We start from the raw sequence: 24,359 nt of genomic DNA, 5'->3' as shown, positions 1-24,359 counted from the left end.
GTTTGCTGTGCACATGTGACCCATGGGAGGCAGAGGACTCGAGTTGCTGGAGCCAGACTCAGCAAGAAAAAGATGGACAGCAGGGGCAGCTCACCATGGAAGCCTGTCACTGTGAAAACATCAAAGGCCAGCTCTGTAACTGAAATTCTGTTTTCACATGGACAATGAGCCATACTGCAAAAGCAGTGTGCCAGCCAAAGGTAGTACTCACAATGTGCCGTGCTGCAAACACACCATCGACTATGGCACAGCAGAATGCCGCCACCACACCAAAGCTGATGAACACAATGGCCGCCACCAACTAGGAGAAGAAGATAGAAGAGTGTGGGTTTGTCAACATAAAAAAAAAAAAACCAACTAGAGCCCTAGTGGAGGTGTGTGGTGCCCTGGCCAGACCCTCGCTGCTTTACTTCCACCCACCTGTGACTCAGCCCCAAGGGGCTTAGCCACATACTCACCCATGTGGTACATGCTGTGGGGTCTGTCCCATGAGTCACAAGGGCAACCTCTGCATGGAAGTCACTTGATGGCCCCACCTCTGCACACCCAACTGCAATGTGTTCCCGTTTTCATACACACATGAGTTCTTGCCCTATGCCTCTAACATAACCAGATTAATTCCGCACCGCCCCTGCCTGCGGGGTCCCAGCATCACATCTGGCCACAGAGTACCCAGTACCTGCCCATGATTTTTAAACTGTCCACTATCGAGATCCCAACTGCTATGTTTGTTATAAAACAAATGCATTCACAATGGGAGTTTCTGTAGGATGAATTCCTTGAACATGTGCTATAACCCAGTACTTTGATGTGTAGAATATTTAGGTTTTTTGCACTTCAAATTTTTGAGAAGGAATGCTACACTGTCCTATGAACATACTTAGCCACTGACAATAAAACATCTACTTTCTTGCATCCAGAAATTGGTTTAAAATGTTCACCTCAAACTACAGTTCTGATTATTAATATTTCAATTTACATTTCTCTGACTATTAATGAGGCCAAAGCCTTCCATATAGTTGTTGACCACCTTTATTTTCAGTTTTCCTTCTGATACAGTTCCAGATTGATTGACCAAACAAACAGGAAAATTAACTCAACTTAAGGGATTCCTGGACCTGACTATGATAGCAAACTCAACCCCAGAGCCAGGAGGATGAGGCTGCCAAGGCAGCCTCAGTGTATGTTGAGATCCAAGCTAAAAACAAAACAAAACAAACCTGCATTTCCTTCCTGAGAGTCTGCCGGGTGGTTACACATCCTAAACCCACCTGGGAGCCCTCCCCTTATCTGCAAATCCTCCCCCAGCAGGAGAGATCTGTAAGTGTGTGGGTTTGATGTTCAATCTTGGGAGATGCATAAAGTCATCAGGATCACCAGCCACATGGAAAAAAGGAAAGGGGCAACCATCAAGAAATAGCAAGTGGGGCTGGAGAGATGGCTCAACAGTTAAGAGCACTGGATGCTCTTCCAGAAGACCTAGGTTCAATTCCCAGCACCCACATGGCAGCTCATAACAGAATGCATCTCCAGCTCCTGGGGATCTGACACCTTCACACAAATACACATGCAGGCAAAACACCAATGCACATAAAAATTTAAATAACATTTTTTAAAGGAAAGAAAGAAATAGCAAGCAAAGGCCAGACGTGGTGGTACAAATCTATGATCCAGCACTTGGGAGGCAGAAGGTGGTGGATCTCTGTGAGTTCAAGTGTAGACTAGTCTACATTGTGAGTTTGAAGATAGACTGAGCTACAACAGTAGGACCCTGTCTCAAAAAGAAAAAGGAATGAGGGAAGGAGGAAGAGAAAAGAGGGAAAAACAAAGAGAAAGGGAAAGAAAGGAAGGAAGGAAGGAAAGGGGAGAGAGAAATAAAAGGAAGGAAGGAAATAACAAACATAGCAAGCATCTCTCTGGCCCCAGTGTAGAATCAGAACTCTCAGGCTCCGGGTTGGCGCATGCACTGATAATGTGTTTGCACTCTGATGACACCCTATCACTGCTCTCTGATAACCTCTGCCACTCTCTCCTCTCTCCTATCAGTTTTTTTGTTTGGCATGAACCCCAAAAGTCAGAACTCTGTTGTAAGGAAGGCAAGATCAGAAGCCTCCTCCAAGCATGTCCCCCAAGTCGTCCTGTGTGTGCATATGTGACCCATATCCTGAATCTAGTCACCCAGATTCCCAGCCACCCTGAACCACAGCAGCATCTGGAGTGCTGGCCACACTCTCTTCTCTGCCTCCAGATGGACAGTGCAATGAATAAGCAGTCATCTGGAGGCTAAGAGCCTTGGAAATGATCTCAGCTCCAGGATCCTCAGCCTTCTGCCCAGCAGAAACTCCGACTCATACCACAGGCAACTGTCAACATGTGTTACATGCATGCCTGGTACATGACCCTAACCCAACTTCACACAGCCAATCTGTCACCTCCACAACCTCAGTCCATGCAAATTATACACTAATGAAGATCCTTCTCCATCCCCCACACTGCCACCCACCAGGCATAGCCCATCAGTCAAGATGTTTCACAGCCAATCCTACCAGCTGGTGACACAAAACAGGGGCCATTTGGAGCCTTTCCTAATAGGAAAATCTCATTCCGAAGCTTCTGGGCCTACCATGCTATCCTTGGACATTGCTGGCTTTTCTTCTCCACTGTTTCTGCCAGCCAACCAGAGTGGAACTACCCTGACCAGCACTCTATACTTGTCATAATCCAGGCTGCCGGGTATCCCAGAACCTGAGGGTCATGTCATGATAGCAGGAGAACATAGCAGTGGGCAGAGAGAGGCTAAGCTCAAGTACTAGACAAGAGGCAAGTGGGCAGCACACCACAGAGGTGGAAGGCAGATGGGTCACCCACACACTTGGGAAAAGAACTCCATCCTCTTATGAACAAAGACCATCAGATGAGTTAGCAGGTGTTAAGTCCCTAAGCCCAATGTCCCTAACACAGGCATTTCACCCTGAGGCACTCTGCTATGTTGGGAGCTGTTCCAGGTGCTGAAAAAAAATAACTGCACAAATGCTGGCCTGCTTTCTGGAGCAAGGTCTGGATAGCCTATTCCGTCCAAAAAAAACCAGCCAGATCTGGACATCCCATGTGCCCCGTGTTTAAGAAGCCAGCATTTCTGCTCTGGCCTTGATGGTGTCTAGAAGTCCCCCAGCCTTCTGAGACAGAGTATACCAAACAGCTGGTGAATGACTGATCTGGGTCCGAGTCACAGTGCGCTAGAGAAAACGACAGCCAGAGGTCCCATGCCCCTCCCCTGCTTCCATGGCCATGTGTGAGGAAACAGAAACAGTGTGCCAGTCCAATATAGAGAGACGGAGATAAGCAGAAACACACAGAAAGAGATAGAAAGATGAGAGAGAGAGACAGACAGACAGACAGACACACAGACACACAGAAAGAGATAATAAAAAGACAGGAGAGAGAAACAGAAAGAGATAGAAAGACAGGACACACACACACACACACACACACACACAGAGAGAGAGAGAGAGAGAGAGAGAGAGAGAGAGAGAGAGAGAGAGAGAGAGAGTTTCTTCCTTAGTCCCTGTGAGGAAGGAGGGCGGGCCTGTGACCCAACACTCCAGTGTGATGGTAAAGGAAGAAGCTGGGCCCCCTTATCCTCCTGGGATTCAGAAGGGTCACAGAGGCCACACCTGCCTCAAGGGGGATTCTGACAGGGGAAAGACCCAGTTTCTGTGTATGCTTCTTGTGACCAATTGCCACGAGAATTTTATTTTCAAATTGGTAGTGCTGTTCGCTAGACATAGAAGTGCCATCTTTGAGTCAGTTGGGCCTAGGGAAGGGAAGTGGGAAGGGGTGATGCTGAGAGACTTGGCGGGTAGCAGGAGCCCTCTCCAGGGGATGCCACCTGTCCTGCTTGTAGAAGAGCCCTCCCTCTGAGTCTTTCTTTGGCTTCCACTGGAGATTGTCATAATAACAGGCAGAGATGATGGCGACACCATTTCTAATTAGGTTTCACCCTCAGAGTGGAGAGACTGGAACAAACACAAATCAACCTCCCATGAGAAGGGAAGTCCGGAAGGAGACAAAAGATCAGCTCTGGACTGACAGGTGGGCGATAGGCACACATAAGGGGTATTAGGCTACTCTGTCTTCTTTAACATATGCTTCAATTTTTCTATGGTAAAATTTAAAATAAAGAGAAATTAGAAGAAAAGCAGTCTACCCAGCTGCAGCAATATATCCTCTCCTTGGCTGAAGCTGCCCAGCCTGATGCCATCCCTGGAACATTCTGAATGCTCCCTGAAGACACAAAACAGTGGCTCCCATTCCTGAATGCGCACTGTAGCCAGCTCTGTGCTAGATGCCTCTTCAAGTACCAGCTCTGCCCAAGTCAGCACTGAAGTCTAAAGTGGCTCAGGCCCTCAGTGTACAGCACCTTTGGTGGGCTCGGATTTAAAGTGCCCAGTGCCAGAGTTTTACTCCCTTGGTAGGTTTCCCATAGGACCATGACCTGCTCATTCTCCAGTTCTTGGCCAATTTAGAAGTGTCAGGTGTGGATTCTATCTCATGGAGTATACCTGCCTCAAATCCAAATCTTAAATAATGGTTGGTTACCCCATTTGTGCCACTGTTGTACCAGTATATCTCACAGGCAGACCACTGTTGCAGTCACAGGGTTTACAGCTGGGTGATATGGTATTAATTTTCTCCCCCAGTATCATACAAAATACCTTCTAACACTGTGAAAGTTAGTCAATAAGGGTGAAACTTCTATATGGGCGCCAATAAAGGTGCTCAATAGTAAATTAGTGTTGTTCTGAAATGTGTGCTCAGCATACAAATTTAACCCAAATGGACATTCTTCTGAAAGGAGAGAAGATCATGCAGGAGCCACACACAGCTTGTCAGGGACAAGGGCACAACAGCCACTTGTCCGCTGCTGAGCCTGCTCCCCTCACCACTGCACCATCTCTGAGTCCTTATCCTCCAACTGCCAGGCCCAGAGTAGCTCTGGCCAGGGTTTCTATACTCCACCAGGCAAGGCAAAGCTGCTGTCTGCAAGGTGACACATCTTGCAGACACAATCCGAGAAACCCACTGCAGAGCCAGCAGAACCAGTAAGTGAGTCCTATGGCTTGCAGGCTTGGAATGAAGTTGGCAAAGCCAGTGGCAAGGGGCCCACCAAAACAATGCCCACACGGTAACCTCATGCTGAGTAAGGTAATCACAAAACTTATATTTAAAACTAAAAGCACTTGTGAAATAAGTTTAAACAAAGCCATGCTAGGCAAGGAAATGTTGTATTCCCGAGGCTGCTCCCTCGGCACCTCACACTTAGCACAGTCTCTACCAGAAATCCTGCTGCGGAAGGTCATGATTGTTGCAAGGGATCTTGCTCAAGACAAACAACCTGGAAATTCCAAACAAAGATGTAAGACTCACATAATCCTCCTGATTGTGGAGCTAATGACAAAGCTGAAGAAACCAAGTCAGTAGTGTGGCTCTTGGGCAGACCCATAGGATCTGTGGTGCAGACGTGGGAGCCCAGAAACCAGTCGCACATTTATGGTCAGATGACTGACATGGACACCGAACCCATTTGATAGAGAAAGAAGAGATTCCAATCTCTCATGCATCATCTCCAACCTCTCAGCCCAGCCAGGAGGAGCAAGCCAGGAAGCAGCACTCCTCCATGGCCTCTGTCTGCATAAGCTCCTGTCTCTAGGTTCTTACCTTGTTTGAGTTCCTGTCCCACTTTCCTTTGATGATGAACAATGACATGAACTTCTTGACAGGAGCCACACAAGATCGATAGCTCCCAGCCCTCAACAGAGAAGGTGTCTTTGCAAGAGATGGGCAACGGCTCAAAAGGGAAAGAACAAGAGATCACGAGCTTACCAGCCCCAATGGATACATCTACAGCACAACTCCTGTACCTAAGGCTTGGAGACCATCATGAAAGAGGAAGACAGACCAAGAGGCAGAGGATCAGGAAATCTACTGAGGGACTGGGCCTCCTAGACATGACATGAAGGATTTCACCCATGATAAAACAATATGGGTGCTTAAGCAAGACCTGAATAAGTACACCAGTAAACATGCTCATGTGGAGGAGGGAAATGACGTTGGGCCCCACCCCACAGACAAAGAACTACAAGGAACTGAGTGCCTTAGGAGGGTTTTTATTGCTGTGATGAAACAGCATGACTAAAAATCAAGTTGGGGGGAGAGGAGTTTATCTGGCTTACACTTCCATGTCACTGTTCATCATCAAAGGAAGTTAGGACAGGAACTCAAACAGGGCAGGAACCTAGAGGAAGGAGCTGATGCAGAGGCCATGGAGGGGTGCTGCTTACTGGCTTGCTCCTCATGACTTACCTAGTCTGCTTTCTTCTAGAATCCAGGACCACCAGCCCAGGTGTGGCACCACCCACAACAGGCTGGGCCATCCCACATCAATTACTAATTAAGAAAATGCCATGGCTTGCCCATAGCCTGATCTTATAGAGGAATTTACTTAATTGAGGTTCCTTAGCTCAGATAACTCTGTGTCAAGCCACCATAGAACCACCCAGCACACTAAGGCATGCTAAACAGGGACGATTAGTCTTCACTGGAGATGAGCCACCTAAAATAATTATCCAATATCAAGTAGTCAGCCCTAAAGTCATATACATACAAGTAACACTAAATGGATTTATCAGGTTATATATCCGTTAAAGAAAAAGGGGTCGGGCTAGAGAGATGGCTTAGAGGTAAAGAGGACTGGATTCTCTTCCAAAGGTCCTGAGTTCAATTCCCAACAACTACATGGTGGCTCACAACCATCTGTAATGAGATCTAATGTCATTTTCTGGCATGCAGGTGTACATGCAGGCAGAGCACTGTATATATAATAATAAATAAATAAGTAATTTCTTTAAAAAAAGAAAAAGAAAAAGAGGTCATGATTTCAAGAGGGGCAAGGAGGTAGGTATAAATGGGAGGGACTGGAGGGAAGAAGGTAATGGATAAAATGATGTAATTTTATTTTATTTTATTTTATTTTGTTTTGTTTTGTTTTTCAAGACAGGGTCTCTCTGTGTTGGCCTTGGCTGTCCTGGACTCACTTTCTAGACCAGGCTGGCCTCAAACTCACAGTGATTGGCCTGCCTCTGCCTCCCGAGTGCTGGGATTAAAGGCATGTGCCACTATGCTGGATTACTTTAATTTTTAAAAAATAAAAAAATAATATTTTATAGTAACTTCTAAAAAACAGACTCCAACAAATGGTGTTCAGACAATGAGGAAGCACAAAGGAATGCCAGGAAGTTCAGCTCCACATTTTTCATACAAACTAATGTGGGCCAAAAGCCTGAATGAAATGTAAGTGTTAAAACTTCACTGAAATTGAAAGCTGGGCCTAGCAAGACAGCACAGGCAGTAACGCGTGTACCATGCAAGCATGAGGACCTAAGTTCGGATCCCCAGCACACATGTAAAATCACGACATGGCGTGTCTATAAACCCATCCCTGGATGGTACAGGGAGTGGAGGGGGGATCCCCAGAGCACCCCAACAGGACCTACAGAAAGTGATAACCGACAATAATCCACAACAGTGTACCAACAGATACAGCCCGTAGTACCCTGTACCAGATGGGTGTTGACACGCCATGAACTTGGACAAACAGCATCATCTAAATGTCTGCTAGTGTGATCTACATAGGAATAGTCCCCAAACACTCATAGAGCTGAGTGCTTGGTCTACAGTTGGTGGAACTATTTGGGAAAGATCAGAGGTGTGCCCTTGTTAGAGAAGGCGTGTCACTGCTGGTGGGCTCTGAGGCGTCAAAAGCCCACGCCACTCCTGGTTAGTGCTCTCTCTCCCTCTTGAACTTGTGCTTGTGGAAATAAGCTCCCGGCTCCTTCTCCATCACCATGCCTGCCTGTGTCTGCTGCCACACTCTCTGCCATGCTGACCATGGTCTCAACCACCAATTAACTGTTTTCTTTTATAAGTTGCCTTGGTTACAGTGTCTCTTCACAGCCATAGAATAGCAACTATGTTTCTAACATCTGACCCTAGCATCCCCTGCTCTGTTTCCATCTCCACCTCTCTCTGATCCTCAGTGGGACATGTTCATTTAGACCACATTGTAAACGGTACCAATCAGGCCCGAGTCTTGGGTTGTACAGTATACAGGGTCCAGGGGTTTCAGATGATTGTGGAGAGGAAACCCTAGCTGTGGCTGTAGCTATACTGAGGGGCTAACACTCCCCACAAGGCCGCTTTGAAAGAGAGATGTGTCTCCTTACCATTTGTCTTCTGTTCTCCACCAGGTGAATGCCAACGATTGCCAAGAAGGACCCAAAGCCCAGCTGAGACGAAAGGAAGAACAAGAGAGAGACAGCTGGTCAGCATCATACTGACCCGTCCAGTTAACATCTGCCCCTGGGCTGGCGAGATGCCTCAGTATATAAAGGCACTGGCTGGCAAGCCTAATGACTTGAGTTCAAACCCCAGGACCCCACATGGTAAAAGGAGAGAACCAATTTCCTCTGACCTCCATGTGCTATAGGATACGTTTTGCTCTCCCCCTCAAGATAAGTAAATATAATTTTTAAATATTTAGTAATTCACCCTTAAAATGTTTTGTCCAGTTGGGTGTGGTAGCTCACACCTTATAAACTCAGCACTCTGGAAGTTGAGGCAGGAGGGTGGCCAACTTGGGCTACTAAATAAGACCCTGTCTTTTAAAAATTAATTAATTAAATACTTTGTGGGAAGAAGAGTGTGGCCACTCCCACCACACAGCATGGAGTTTCTGTCCCTGGAGAGAGGCAGCATATCGCCTAAGGCCCCTGGTGGGGAAAAAGATGATGCTTCTATGAAATCAGTTCAATTTTTGGTCCTAGGACTCAGGTATTAAGTCTTCATATACCTTTCTAGGGACCTGGGGCTCTCACACTGACCTTATCAACTCATCACAACCTAAAGTCACCTGGGGAAAGAGTCTCAATAAAAGGTTGTCTACAAACCAGGCATGGTGGTGCATGCCTTTAATCCCAGCACTCAGGAGGCAGAGGCAGGTGGATCACTGCGAGTTCGAGGCCAGCCTGGTTAACAAAGTAAGTCCAGAACAGCCAAGGCTACACAGAGAAACTCTGTCTCGAAAAACAAAAAATAAAAACAAAACTAACAAAAAGGTTGTCTACATTCGGTTGGCCTATGGGCATGTCTGTGGGATATTGACACATTAAGTGATGTGGGAAGACCCAGCCCACTGTGAGCAGCACCATTCCCTAGGCAGGAGGTCCTGAACCCTATGAGAATATAAGAATCATGCTGAACACAAGCAGCAACAACCATCACGGATGCATTATGCTGTCTGCTCCTGACTGAGGATGTCATGTGACCAGCAGCTCCAAGCCTTGTCGCTGTGACATTCTCACAACAACAACGCACTATAATCTGATGTCGTGAGCTAAAAACAGACCCTTCCTCCCCCTGCCTGTATTTTTGTCAGTGTTTTATCACAGCAGAGGTGAGAATCTCCAACACCTGTGGCTGGAGAATAAGCACTCAAGGCTGATCGTCCTAGTCTGCAGAGAATGGGAGATTCCAAACCTTTTCATGCTCTAGCTCATGACTTTCAGGAATCCCTCCTTGCCCAGGCAATGTGGCAAAAGAGCCCTGTGTGAGGCTGGCATCTCTGGTATGTTCTTCTGTGCAGTGTTACAGTAAGACTTTTCCTGCATAGACGCTTTTCACGCAGGGTTATCTGTGAACTCTACCCAGGTAGAAAACATGACTCACGTACACACAGGATGTATAAATAAACAATGTAAGGATAAAATGAACTGTATAAAATGAACCGTAAGGTATGCTCAGATGCTGAGAGCTGAGAGACACACCTTGCTGAAGCTACTGGCACTGTCCCTGGAGTCATGTACCCATTCATGGGAAGTCAGCCCAGCTATGCTCTTCTTGTTTTCAATGGTGATATCATGAACAAATCTTCAATCCACATGCTCCCCACAGGGCTCTCAAAGCTACTAGGCACATCTTCCAAGAGTTTTGTTGAAGCTGTTACATGTGCTAATGCCCAGGGACAGCAAGGCTGGTCCTTCAGGGCTCTAGGGAGTGTGCTGCAATCTCTTCAGACATCTAGAGGCTCTGGCCCTCCTCAGCTCCAGGCCCCTCCCCACCTTTATCACATTTATGTGGCCCTGGACCCTCTTGCCACCAGCAAGTCACACCCTTCTCCTGCCTGCTCTACTTCCAGGGGCTCGGTGATGACACTGGCCTGCCAACATGGCGGAAGACAGTGGCCTATCTCAGGGCCCTCTGACCAGCAGCCTTCAGTCCTCTCTCTTTGTGGATTGCACTCTCAGATACTAGGCATCAGGCTGGAGTCCTTTTTCCTAGGACTATGAGCCCCTCTCCTCTGGCACCATGGCCTAGCAGGGAATGCATCTCTCTACGTAGAACACTGAGCATCCTGCTCAGTCCCCCATAGGTCTTTGACTCACAATGATCCCTGGGTAGTAGCCGCCCACAGTTACATTCTCTGTCCTGGTGGTGGCAGCAAGGCCGATGGTCAGGATGAGGGTGGACACCAGCAGCAGAGAACCCACAAACCAGAGAGAGATCTTCTTTCTCCTTGCGAAGCCCTCTATGAGGAGAAAGAAAAGGATGTCAGCGAGCTGGGGGCTGGCTGCCCACTGGGCTCCAGGCTCACTCATTTGGAATCCTGTGAGCTCCACACCTGGCCCTCTACCAACAGAGGTAAAGCCTTGTCCCAGCTGGGCCAGGCAAGTGAGCAGCCCTGAGGGTAGCCAGGGCTCACTGACTGAGGCTGGAGGCTTGTCTTCGTCTCAAGTCCTAGGAGAGAAGGGCTTTCCAGGGAATGGAGGGGGCATATAGGTGCCATAAGTGCTGGAGGCAGCTCTGTCCCAGATGCAGGGCCCCTCTTTGTCGGCTGCTAAGGCTTCTGGGTATGGACCTACCCACCTGGCAAGAAGGTTGCGTCTTCTTTTCCTTACTGCCAGACACACCTGCCTCTCCTAATCACTACACAGCCACACCTGAACACAGGCTATGGCCAGCTCTGATCCAGCATTTGACCAAGTCGCTGCAAACACAAGTGGAGTGGAAGAAAAGTATAGTGGCTCATCCTGCTCCGGAGTCCTACAAGTCAATGCCTTGTGAGTGTGTATACCCGTGCAAGTGTGTATGCACTCATGTGTGCCCACATGTGTGTACACACGGCACAGTGCCTGCTTCATCAGGGAGTGGCCTGCCTACCAAAGTACACCTCCTCTCAAATAGCCGCTGGAGCTGGGCGTGGTGGCGCACATCTTTAATCTCAGTGCTCAGGAGGCAGAGGCAGGTGGATCTCTGAGTCCAAGGCCAGCCTGGCCCACAGAGTGAGTTCGAGGACAGCCTGAAACCCTGTCTTGAAAACAAAAAAAATCAACTGGCCTCTGGATCCAAACAGGTGAATCTTCACACTCTGATGGGTTCTCATTTGAAGATTTCACACATCTTTGATCCCACCAGTGAAGCATAACACAAGTCAAGGTTATGATGGCCCAAGAAAAGGACTGTTACAAGCTAAAGACATAAATCTTAAGAGAACTACAGACGATACAGATGATTGCTCACACTCCAAATGACTCAGCTGACCTGCCAGAGCAGTTTCTGTCTGACCCAGCAAGGGCACACACACCTCCAGGAACAAGACCCGGTTCATGAGGCCCTGGTCATCCCTAGTCACCGTCCTCACCCTTCTCCAGACCAGGGCGTGGCAGGTTTCTCCTGAGATTCTCATTCTAAACCACCCTTCAGCCCGACCCCACAGAGGGACCAGGTCTACCCATCCCCAACATATTAATCACCGGCTCCCAGAGGCTGGCAATGGTCGCCTTTACCTCTGGCCTCACTGCTTCCAAGGGGAAGAAGATGGAACTTATGTGGACCAAGCTATGCAAGTCCTAGCCTCAAATATGGATTTGGGATCCCTTCCTACTCCCAGTCCGCACTCCCTTACCTCTCTGAGAGCAAGGCTTATGCCCAGAGCCCATGGCACCCTTGCACCTGCCTCAGCTCACCCTACGGCCTTACTGGAATGTCACCTGCAGAAACACCACACACATTTATTCTCCCACTCACCGGTATGTTTTTCCTCCTTGATCTCACATTCATTCCCCGATTCCCCATCCCCTACTTAAGTGAGCATCCATGCTACACAGATGCCTTCAGATCCCAGACGCACTGCTGTGAACATGAGGTGAACCCTGCCCGTTGGGAGCCTTTGGTCTCGTGATGGAAGGCCATCAGATATAAGGTGAGCGATGATACAGACAGACTTTATAAAGAGGAGAAGGAGAATTCTGGATGGGGTGTGTAAACACCTCACTGGGTCCTTTATCCCCTCAACAGGGCTCATAGGCAGCACCTGGCTGCTAATTAAACCACTACTACCAGGTTAATTACTGCAACATTTGAAAACGAGGGGTGAGGTGGGGATTGGTGGGCAGAAAGCATCCAGGTGGTATGCTGAGGTGGGTGGGGAGGCCACCTGCACCTGAATAGGCAGGAGCACTAAGCAGCTACTTGGACTAGGGTCAGCCGACTCCCGTGAGACACACAGGGAAAGGAGCATCTTACCCAACGTCTCTTCTATACGCACATCTGAGTACTCAGGACGGCATAAAATAAGGAAGTTAAAAAAAAAAAAAAAAGGCCCAGATAAGAAGGCAGGGGTGTCTGAGATGCCCAGATGCAAGCATTTCTACATCAGGTTTGGGGTAAAAGGTCATTTCACACACAACAGGTATCCAGACAGTTACTGCACCGTCTCCTGTGTTCCTTACCCCACCAACAAGGCGCTATCGCCCTGTGCGTAAACAGCGCCTCGCCACTAATTAAACCACTGCTACCCGATTAGTTACTGTGGGTGAGGACCAAGCTCAGGCCCATGAGGAGGAAGAAAACTAAGCAGGGCCAGGCCCCTCACTCTCAGGATGCCAGTGTCCGGCTCAAACTGGGAGGATGTGGCACCTGGTGTGGATGAAGAGGAAACACATCACCGGGCAACAACCGGATTGGCGGAGTCTGTGAGGTCCTCAGAACCTGTCTGTGAAAGTTGCCCTACTCCCTTAAAAAACACAGGGATGTTCTGAGGGTATGCCTGCAGATACCTACTTTCTCAGCTGGTTAGTGCTCCCACCCCACCCCAACCTGATTCCGTAATCCACGGCAGAGGGTCACCCAAGGTGGGAAGTCCTTTCTTCTTAAAAACCTCTCCCACCCTCTGGCCACCAGGAACAATGGGCTGGTGTCCTTCCAAGGCCCAGCTACCTCCCAGAGGAGCACCCAAGCCTCAGTGGCTGGAGCCAGAGCTTGCATCGGGTTTCCTGTTTTCCCAGACCGACCTGGCTTCAGCTGAGGCAGGCTTGTTGTGGGAAATCAAACAATTAGAGACGGCTGGGGAGTGAGGCAAGTGAAAGCCTTCGCTGGCACCAATAACTCCAAAATCCCTCAACACCTCTCTCTCCCTCGGGCAGGAAGTTCTCCCAGGTTCTTTCAAACATTTCCCAGAAAAGTGTAGAAATTGAAAATAAAAGCAGTTGGACAGAAAAGGTATGGGTCTGGGATGCACCACTTAAAAGTATTTGTGTCTGTTAATAAAAACATAGCATTGGGGACACAAACAGAAGAAACTGGTGCAGAAATGAGAATGCAGCAGAAGGATGGAGCGCCAGCCAGCGTATAGGCGGCCTGGGCCTCATGAACTCAAAGGTCAAGAAACCAGAGTCCCCAGCCCCAAACCCCAAGGGAGTCCTGCGCTGCCTTGTGCCTTGAGCCAGCAGTTCCCCTCTCAGACCAGCTAGAGACCTGTAAGCCAGCTCCTGAGTCCCCAAAATTGCCTGCCAGCCATAGAGATGCCAATGATGCTAACCTGTGGTGTCCAGCAGAGCCAGAGGGCCTGGCACAGGCGGCGGGAGCGGCTGCATTCCCCAAGTGCCCTCCACTGGGAGGGCAGCGCTCTGGGGCAGCCACTTGGAGGCTCCTCCTGTCTGGTTGGATGATTAGGTTTCAGGAGTCCCAGCAGCAGTTCCGAGAAGTGCAGCTCTGTGTCCAGCTGCTCTCCTGTGCTCCACGGGAACTCAGGTCTCCTCTGCTGTCTTCCTCTCTCCTTTGGTCATTTCCCTTCTCCCTCCACCACCCCTCTGCCCTCTCCATCTCCACCTCCCTTCCTCCCTCCTAGTTCCTGGTGCCTGCCCCTCCTCCTCCCCCCTCCTCCTCCACCTCGCCATTCTTTTTCTCCTCCCCTTCTTCCCCTTCCAGTCCCTGGAAAATTAGAGTCTAGGAAACGACCCTGAGCTTTTACTGCCAGAGACGGAAGACAGACCCAGTGAGGAGAAACGTACCTGAATAAGTACCGTGGACTGCTGGCCCGAGCCCAACCCTCCATCAGAGGTGGCCGCAGACTAAGAACTGAGAGGCTCAGATGGAGGGAAGTAGAGAAACTCCACAGGTGCAGACCAGAGGCCCTACATCCTGTGCTGGGGAGGACTCAGCCCCTGGCCACTTCAGACCCCAGTGAGTTGAGCCCTCCCCCAGCAGCCATTAACAAAATGCTCTGCACACTTGCACACAGGTGGACGCGATGGATGGAGGCGTTTCCCAGTTCTTGTGGAGCTGCGTGCAGCACAGCTTTGGGTTCTGTTGTAGGCATGCCCCACATGGCACCAAGGGCTGTGGCTCTCTAGGGACGCCCTCCTACCACCCCACTCACCCAGCTTTTAGATCCACAGCACTGATGGCTGCTGTGGGAAAAAGGGGAGGGGCTGCAAGGAAACACGTTGAGTAGACAGCGCGTGTCTTAGCAAGGTTTCCAGTGCTTCAGTAAAGGCTCCACGATCGAAGGCAGCCTGGGAGGAAAGGGTTCCTTCGGCTTACGTGTCTGATCACAGTCCACCATTGAAACAAGCCAAGGCAGGAACTTAAGCAGAGGACCACGGAGGGAATGCTGCTTGGTAACTTGCTAACAGTGGAGAAAACTCAGAAACTTGCGCCCACAGTGAGGGGTGGACTGCCCCCTGTATGACCACTCCACAAGCCAGATTTAGGCACACTGATGATATTCCCAGCAGGCTTTAAGAGTAGCCCAGGGGCAGACCCTTAGGAAGTCCTTTGGAAGAACTGTGGTTCTACGCTGCTGGCGCTGCCAGAATCATCCAGAGGCTTTTTTAAAGTACTACTGGTGCTAAGGCAGCCTCTGCTGAGGGTGCAGCCTCTGTGGAGAGCCCCTGCTGTCCTCATAGGCACACATTGAGACAAGGAAATGTTCACAGTGGCATAAATGGGTGCCCACAAATACTCTTCACAGGCTGCGACAACCACACAGGTGGTCTCAAACTGAATGTCCATCACCAGGGAAGAAAGGAACCAAGCCAGCCGGGCAAGCCACAAGGCACCTGAAGCAACCGAGCCATACAGCTCAATCTACATAGGTGACAGAGATAGTGATAGCACATACGACCACAGAGAGTGCAGGGCAGTTTCCAGCCTCCGGACTTCCTGAGCCCCCACCTTGTTCCAGACACTGTTTTGGGGACTGGGGACGTATCAGTGAACAAGCAGATAGCAATGCTGGTGTGCCAAGGTAGGGGGTGTCTCCAAGGGCTCCGGCATTGACAGCTTGGAGAAGGTCAGCACGCCAGGGAGTGCAGAATCTAGAATATAATAAACTAAAAGGTTTCTGACCTTTTTCTATGGGATGGGGGTAGGGGACCTTGAGGTTTGTTTAGACCACTGAGAGGTCACTGTAGGAGCCAAGATCATGATCCAATGAGCAGAGACAGTGGCTGCCCAGCATAGAGATACACAGACAATGAGACATGGCTAGATCAGAGCCACACCGTGCTGGCACATGATTTCAATGGCTGCTGAAACCTGCACGTGACTTTCAGGGTCATTGAGGCCAGTACATAGCCACCAGGGATGCTGACGCTGGTCAGTGACCATCTGGGCACTGAGACTTCTTTGTAACTACAAGAGACATTGAGGCCATGACATCACCAATAACAGATATTCTGCAACCAGTAGTATTAGCACCCTGGTGGCTGGGGCCAGTACATAAATACCACTGAGTATGTCTACAGATTAAAAATACCATGAATTAAACTGCAAATGGTGTCTCGTATTTTTTAATCCCAGTACTGAGAAAACTGAGGAAGCAATGGTTCCATGAGTTTGGGGGCTAGCCTGGGCTACAGAGAGGAAGTTTGTCTGGTATTTGTGTGAGGGTACAAAGGAGTCTATCACACCTGTGCATTAACACACATGGACAGTTTCTGTGAGGGGTGTGTGTGTGTGTGTGTGTGTGTGTGTGTGTGTGTGTGTGTGTGTGTGTGTGTTTTGAGCCTTAGTGCATTGTAGAGAGATTTCCAGTACCATCAACTAAAAATAAAGACATTTCAAGAACTCCTACAGGGCCTCTTCCCAGATCACCAATTGTTCACAGGATGAGGCAAGAGGAGGCCTATTTTGCTCTGTGGGAGCTGAGCCCTGAGTTCTGTCCCCTCCCAGATCAGAACAGTGATTCTGTGCCCCAGTTTCAACAGAGCCGTCTATGGCCTATGAAGGAAGAGAGAAATTTTCCTGGTAAACGTGAGGCAGTTGAAAGGGGCCTCAGACCGTCTGAGTGAGTCCAACCAGTCAGTCAGTCATACCCCAATCCCAGCAGCCCAGTCAGCCTTCATCTTGCTACCCGTGGGCACCCAGAGATTTGTCACAACCTTGCTAATTCTCCAAGGCCCCATGGAATCGAAATCACCTGAGAGGTGGTGAGAGGGGGTGAAATCCCCACCTGTCGGGGAAATAGAGGCAGCAGTGGGTACCTTTGTTCTGAGTGCTGACTGTTCAGATCTGGCTAGGAGCTGACCACTGCAAGCAGAGAGATGCCCACGCTTGGCCCAGAAGGAGTCCAGACCCTGGTAGAGATGCAGATGTGGAGGCAGATGGCCTCTAAGGAGACACTGGGCGTGTTTCCAGCTCAGCCAAGAACAGAGGACAGGGACCAGGCAGGTGCTGCACGCAGCTGCAGGAACCAGGCAGGCTCTGCAGAGACCTGGGCCTGGGCCTGGGCCTGGGGCTAATAGGAGTTTGCCCAGGGGTCTGTGGGCACCAGATGCCTGGTTGCCCTGGCCAAAATTTGCCTTGGCCAAAATTCCAGGAAGTGGGAGGCATGCCAGGTATTTTACAAAATTGGCCACAATCTGACTGTTCTCAGTCTAAAGGGACGTTTATACACATTGGCCACGTGGCTCAGCATAACTAAGTTTGGGGGTGACTAGTGCAGGCCAGTGGCTGAGTTTCTTATTGTGCCTTAGGAGCCCCTCTCCTGCCGACTGCAATGAGGTGTGTCTGAGCACCTCCAAAAGCTCGCTTTGTGGAGAGTTTATTGGCATACACCAAACTGTCCTTTTTTTTTTTTAAGTGGAGGATTAATAGATATTTTTAAAAATACACTTATTTATGTGTGTATGCACGCATCTATGCATGCAGCGGTGCCTGCATGCTTGTACAGGTGCCGTGTCGTGAGTGTGGCGGTCACAGGACGGCTTGCTGGGGTTGATTCTCTCCTTCTATCTAGAGCTTTGAACTCAGATCATGAGGTGTGGTGGCTAGCTCCTTCACCTGCTGAGCCATGCCCCTGGCCCTGCAACATAGATTTTTGACATGTACACCCACGAAATCACCAGCATAGTCACGATGGGGCACACATCCGTTTGCCACTCTGGAGGTGGTGTAAACCTGGCAGAGCGGGGCTTTAAAATGAAGCTGAAGAAAGCCTCACGTAACAGGCAACTGTACGGTGGGGGTTGGTGTGCATGCAGATGCTGGGTTCTGTGCCCCGGTTGCAATCCAGACATATGCATTGTTGTGCTTATTAATCAACGCTGGGTAAGCATTGATCCCCAATTATCTCTGATTGGTTAAGAAAGCAGCTGAGCAGCCACTGACTGGGCAGAGGAGAGAGGAAGGCTGGGCTTCTGATCCAGTGAGGGGGGTCTCAGGTGGGGAGGAGGAGGAGAAAAAAAGGAAGGAGGTGGACAGAGAAGAAGAAAGAGGAGGAAGGAGAGAGAGGAGGAAGGAGAGAAAGGGCACGGGCGTGAGGCGTGGCCATGAGGACTGATGGAGCAGAGGCAGCCCAGGCAGGACCAGTATGGCAAGGAATTCAGGGTAGGTGGCTGGGACATAGCCAGACTAGCATAGAGGTCGAGGATAAATTACCATCTGCCCAGCTCCAGTGCTCTGAAGCTTGGTGGATAACTCTAACAGGTCTCTGTCTCATTTGGGAGCCAGAGTGGGTGACTAGGAATGTCCCCTAAATTATAACATATATTTACAAATGGCACCCATTATTTGGGACCTGGAATGGATGATTGGAAAAGCCTCCCCCAAAATTATACTACCTATTTCTACAACTTTATTCAGAGCATCAGACAATTTATACCCCGAGGGTTAGGAAGAGTCACCCGAGTAAAGTGTGCAATCACGAGGACAAGCACATGTAGCAAAAAAATGTGTTTTCCCATAGAGGCGCACGAGTAACAACAGCTGAAGTAAAGGCACTCCTGTCCCCTCCACCTGGGAGGGGCACAGAAACACATTCCAGGGGACAACACTGTGTTCTAAAGAAACTGAGGTCTCGAGACTCACGGCTTGTTTTGTTGGAGTTTTCTCACAGGCTCTCAGAAATCTCCCCAGCCACCTCCACTCTTTGACCATGTTCTGACACACAGCCATCGTAGCTATGTCGGTAGGAGAGAAGACATTTTAAAAACAAATTTTCATGCTACCAGAGAATTAAATCAACGGACTCAAAAGAGTTAAATCTTCCCTGAGAATCTGCTGTTGAGAGAAGGGACAGACTGGGGCCCTGTGCCAGCCAGGGAAGGGACTTTCCTCCCGTGAAAAGACTTGATGCCATTCTATAGCTTAACAGACCAGTTCTCTGGACAGACCAGAGCAGAGACAACAATGTGCCAACAATGAATAGGGTCACGCGGACCACGGCTATGGCTACTTAGTGCTTTACGGCGTGTTCTCTCGATAACCCCAAACCTCATATTAGTATCCAGAAGACAGACTAGACACATTGATTTGTTCCTCTTCCGGCTGTGGCCACATTGAATAAATCTTTTCTGCTTTTCACATCACTTGCTTCTTTAACTTGGTGTCCTGGAGCCAGGAACCAGACTGTACTTCTTGGGATTTCCAGCGCCCAGATTTGCACCCTAAAAACCCCAGTAATATCACTCCCACATTTTCCCTGTCTGTCTCTTGAAGCTCCTTTCTCCGTCTCTTCCTCAGAGTCCGCTGATATTCCTGGTGAAATAGCAGAGTATTGTAGAAGTGATTAGGATGTGCTTCTTTGCTGTCATTTGTTGTTGTTGTTTGTTTTTGGTGTTTTCCACTCATCACCATGAGCTGAAATTCACACAGCCCATTACTGCCTCGTACTGGACTGTGTCACTCTGCAACACTGCTTGTCCACTCATTCAGGGGACCTGTTGGCAATCAGCAAGGGCAGGCTGTTCAACACAGAGCTTGCAGGAATGGCTCCCATCGGGTGGAGGCGTGCTCCAGCATCTCTGAAGGGCTGGCCCTGGTTGGTTGGATCATGTAGAGATGCTCCAACCAGCAACTATATGGTAGCTGGAAAAGGATGATTTTCAAAACCCTTTTCATAATAGCGTGGATGTTGATGACAGTGCTTTCCGGCGTCAGTTTGACTGGACTGACAGATAGCACCATAGCTCCGAGGCTTTGTTATGAGTGCGTTGGGAGGGTATCCTCAGGAAAATTGGAGTAGAAGGAGAAAGGACCTCCACCATGGGGCGTGGCGTACAGTGCACATCACATAACTTATGTTATAAAAATGTCCTTCTACCTACATGAAAAAGTTTTCTGTACAGAAAAGCATCACAAGCTGCAGGCAGAAGCCTCACCCACATCTCTCATGACATCTTGATGCCCAAGGCCCAGCCCTGGCCATAGCAGGCTGAACTCCACAGGGAGCAATAGTCTGGAATCTGGGTATTTTTAAAATGTAATCTAATTTAGACTTCCCAACAAGCAATTGTGAGAGCTGAAGAAATCTGTCTTCCGCTGGTCTGAAGATAGTCAGAGAGACCTGCAAATTGCTTTGACATTTGGAAGGTAACTAAGTAGTTCTGACAGAGGCACAGACTTCCTCACAGGCCCAGATCCCTTCCTGTCGGAGCAAAATATTTAGCCCAGTGTCAGGTTTCCTGCCTTGACTTCCTTTCTGTGCCTGTGGGCTCAGATGTTGCCCCCAGAACAAACCTCCTAGCATCCCCCCATATCCAAAAGCTCTCATAAAAGGCAACCCATGTTTCCAGAAGACTCCAGGAACAGGCAAGCCTAGCCCTGGCTGAGTACCTATTATGTGTCTCACACTGTGACTGCTCTTTTCACGTGCTGCCTATTTAATCCTCATTGTTGCTGTGGATCACAGAGGGAGAAACCAAGGAATTGGATAAGCTTTCCAAAGGCAAATGATCAGTCAGTGGGAGGACCAATATATAAATCAGGTAGGTCTGATGTCAGCACTTAACTCCACTTCTGAGTGCTCACTTGGATATTGATTTTTAACTCAACTTTGACTCATTCACCCAACAGAGTACTTGTTCGTTTTGTCTATGCACTACAGAGCAGGAGGAGAAGACAAGCCACACAGACCTGCCCTTTAAGATTTAGCTACAATTATTGAGAAGCAGAGGCGAGCAAAGCAGCTCCTCCTGGAAGTTCCACATGTGCACCCAGTCCTGGCGTGATCAAGCGCTCAGTAGGTCACTCACCTTTTGGTTGGTCACATGGGGCTGGTGCCCAGTACATGGTAGAGCATAAGATGGTTTCTAGAGGCAGCAGTCAGGCCCGTGTGGCCACTGTTCTAGCAGAAGGACCAGGGCAGAAGCAGGAGTCACAAGACTGGGCTCATATTAGGCCTGAAGAGTGGAGCTGAGCCCACAAGGTAGAGCTGCGTCAGGGTAGGTACCACACAGGTCTCAGGTGCTGGCCCGGGGCAGCACCTCCCAGGGGGCTCCTCCTGCCTTTGTTTTCCACTGCAGGGCCTTCCTTCCCTCGCTGACCTGGGACCTGTCTAGCATGTGAAGATGGTGAAGGCATACAAATTTCAGTCCAACTTAACCTTGTGGTCTTCCACACAGGCTCACATGTGCACATCAGAACACACACGCTCACACTGCTCACACACAGGCTCACGTGTGCACATCAGAACACACACGCTCACACTGCTCACACACAGGCTCACGTGTGCACATCAGAACACACACGCTCACACTGCTCACACACAGGCTCACGTGTGCACATCAGAACACACACGCTCACACTGCTCACACACAGGCTCACGTGTGCACATCAGAACACACACGCTCACACTGCTCACACACAGGCTCACGTGTGCACATCAGAACACACATGCTCACACTGCTCACACACAGGCTCACGTGTGCACATCAGAACACACATGCTCACACTGCTCACACACAGACTCACATGCATATCAGAACACACATGCTCACACTGCACACACACAGACTCACATGCATATCAGAACACACATGCTCACACTGCTCACACACAGTCTCTGATGTATATCAGAATTACATGCCCACACTGCTCACGCACAGGCTCGTTGTGTGTACCAGAAGGTACATGCTCACACTGTTCACGTGTGTATCACAATGCGCACATTCACACTGCTCAGACACTAAGACTGGCTCTCAGTTCCAGGTCTACACCAAGCTGTGTCTCAGTGGCATTGAAGGCTGGGCAGAGGCACATCTGACATGACCTGCACGTTGCTTCCTGAGTCTGGAGCTCTGTGTGACCTCCCCCGCCACACTCCTCCTGCTGTTGTGGCTGAGGCTCTCCTTGTCCCTGTCCTCAACTCCAAGAGAGTCCTTCCTGCTCTTTAAAGAGGCTGTTGGTGCCTATGAACCCTTGCCTTCCCCTTTTCCCCACCGTTCATATCTGCTCTGGGTTTAGGCTTAGGAGAAACAAAAAGGGAAAGACTTTTGGAAACGAAAATGGCTACTGTCCCTCTGCCACGAGCCTCCTCCCTTACCAGAACATCACAGTAATAAAGTGTCCTGTACGGTGTCATGCTGGCCATGTAGCCAGCCCTATTGATTTATAGCAAGTTCTTCTAGCCACCTCCAGAGGCGGGAGCTGGCCTGGGTGTCTAGGATGCCCAGAGTGCTGAGACTCAAGGTTTATTTTTTCATGAGTAAAAAAGGATGGAAGGATGGTGACAAAAGATGACAGCTATCAGTCCTATAACCAGAGTAGACCTATTGGAGGCACGTTCGCTCCATTCCTCCTCCTCTTAGATGGCCTCTGGACCAGGAGATACTCAAAAGTGTGCTGGAGGACGATGCATTAAACTCCCCCCGCCCCCAGACCCCAGGATAGCCTCTGCCACCTGTCAGGTGAGAACAGCTAGAGGCTAACACTCTGAGTGAGGACTCGGAGCTTCACATTGGTGTGAAGGCCCCCACTGATCTGAGGACACAGGTGACAACTGGACCCTAAAACAAGGGTACAGGCTTCATCCGCTCTCAGCATCAGCCACAAAAACATGTGGTCACCTCCCCCTGCCCCATCCACAGTTTGGCTTCCCCCAGCAGCTGTTTGGAGGGCGCTAGCCAGAGTCCTATGTCATCTGCTGGCTCGGAGCTGAGGAAGTGGGTGGTGCTGACACACACGTAAAACCTCCTGAAACTAAATAGCCCGTGAGATGGAGCTGGAGATGAATAATGCAGACGCAGCCATCAGAAAGATGGAAGAGGCCACCCTCCTGCAGGGACAGGTGGGAAGTGAGCTGGGGACGCAGATGTCCTCGGAGCCATGAATTTTTAAAATCAATAACATTGTAGAGCTCGGCTGGGAGGATTCTGCAGCTGTGATACCCTCTGGCCGAGAGTTGCGAGTGAGTCTCTCATGGCTCACATTTCCACAGGAAGAATGACACCCCACTTCAACCCCTTCCCACTGAAAGAGGTCTTTCCGGCAACCACCAGTTTGTACAATGTCTCCTGGTTTAGCCAAAAAGGCTATGAAGCACCGTGCATGCACATTGCTGAAAGGAGAGAGCACAGCCACCAGCCAGCCTGGAAACAAGACCCAGCTACTCACCAGGGCCCGGGTGCCCAGACCATATCAGATATTAGGCTGCCGAGGAGGACAGACTTGGGCAATGGAAGGACAGTGGGTACAGCTTTTGCTTACACCCAACACCGTGATCCTGGTTAGCACCCCTACCCGACACATCTAGAAAATGACCAGGTAACCTTAGAAAAATATCGCTCTGTGGCTAAGGCTTTACAGTTGGCCTTTAAAACATCAGATCACGCTCATCTTGAATGTCTGGGTAATCACATTTATTTCCAACATCATGTTTTCAAGGATGTCTTGCCTCCCCCGACCCCGCCTGCTTCCAGTGGCTGTGTGACACCTGGTTCCTGGTGGAGCATGGTGCACAGGACTGAGCAAAGAAGACAGACTGTAATACGATAATAGGGAGCCGTAGAATGATGGCACAGCATTCCCTAGAGACTCACTTCAGCAGAGCTCCTGCCCAGCACAGCATGTGTCTGACAGACCCAGAGTGGATGTCAAGAAAAGAAAAGTTAGCCGAGTGCCACAACGCAACATTCCCATGGAGGAGCCTAAAGTGCTAATATGCCCAGATTTGGAGTGTGGGACACGAAGTCAGCCTCGCCCTCAGTCCCTTTTGGTGAAGACTTGACAATGCCCACGCTGGATACCATCCTGAGCACTTAGCCCTTTCTTGTTCTCCTCCACTCTTCCCTGGCAAAGGATAGGATCCCTCAGCCCAGCCACAAGGATGGGCTGTAGGCTTTGACCCAGGTGTCAACAGACCCCTGCTGACAGACCTGTAAATAGACTTCTACACCTCATGCTACCCAGTCAGGGATGGGTGGCTGCTTCAAGATGAAGGGACGACGAGAGCAGAAGCCAAACCCCCAAGTTTCCAAGGCCGTGTGTACACAAGTACAGCCACTGGCCCGCTAATGAAGTCCCGGCATCTGCAGTTACAGCCTCTCAGTTTTTGAATAACATTGACTTCATGTGAAAAAGACAGTGGCAGAGTGTGACACATTCATAGTGCTGAGGCAGCACTGTCAATCAAATAGCCACGTAACTGGCCAAACCATCCTGCCCAAACGGAAACAAATGCAGTGGTTCCAAAGATCATGTTGTAGAAAGGTTGTCTGCAGCTGATGTGCCTTACCAGAAATGCT

The 24,359-nt window shown here is 49.6% G+C and overlaps 1 protein-coding gene across 1 annotated transcript in view; it reads right to left on the bottom strand.

The window, feature by feature from the left end:
• The window catches only part of Tmem255b (transmembrane protein 255B), a 28,438-nt gene extending 14,317 nt beyond the window's left edge, over positions 1–14,121 (bottom strand). Inside the window, exons 1-4 of the mRNA XM_051169708.1 lie at positions 13,934–14,121; positions 10,500–10,642; positions 8,283–8,345; positions 212–301 (exon numbers count right to left, since the gene is read on the bottom strand). Coding sequence (XP_051025665.1) covers positions 212–301; positions 8,283–8,345; positions 10,500–10,642; positions 13,934–13,988 — 351 coding nt within the window. The 5' untranslated portion in view covers positions 13,989–14,121. The remainder of the gene's footprint in view (positions 1–211; positions 302–8,282; positions 8,346–10,499; positions 10,643–13,933) is intronic.
• Positions 14,122–24,359: the final 10,238 nt, after the last annotated feature.

This window comes from Acomys russatus, chromosome 27, assembly GCF_903995435.1.
Source record: "Acomys russatus chromosome 27, mAcoRus1.1, whole genome shotgun sequence".
NCBI classification, from domain to species: Eukaryota; Metazoa; Chordata; class Mammalia; order Rodentia; family Muridae; genus Acomys; species Acomys russatus.
This window is presented reverse-complemented; position numbering and strand designations above follow the sequence as displayed.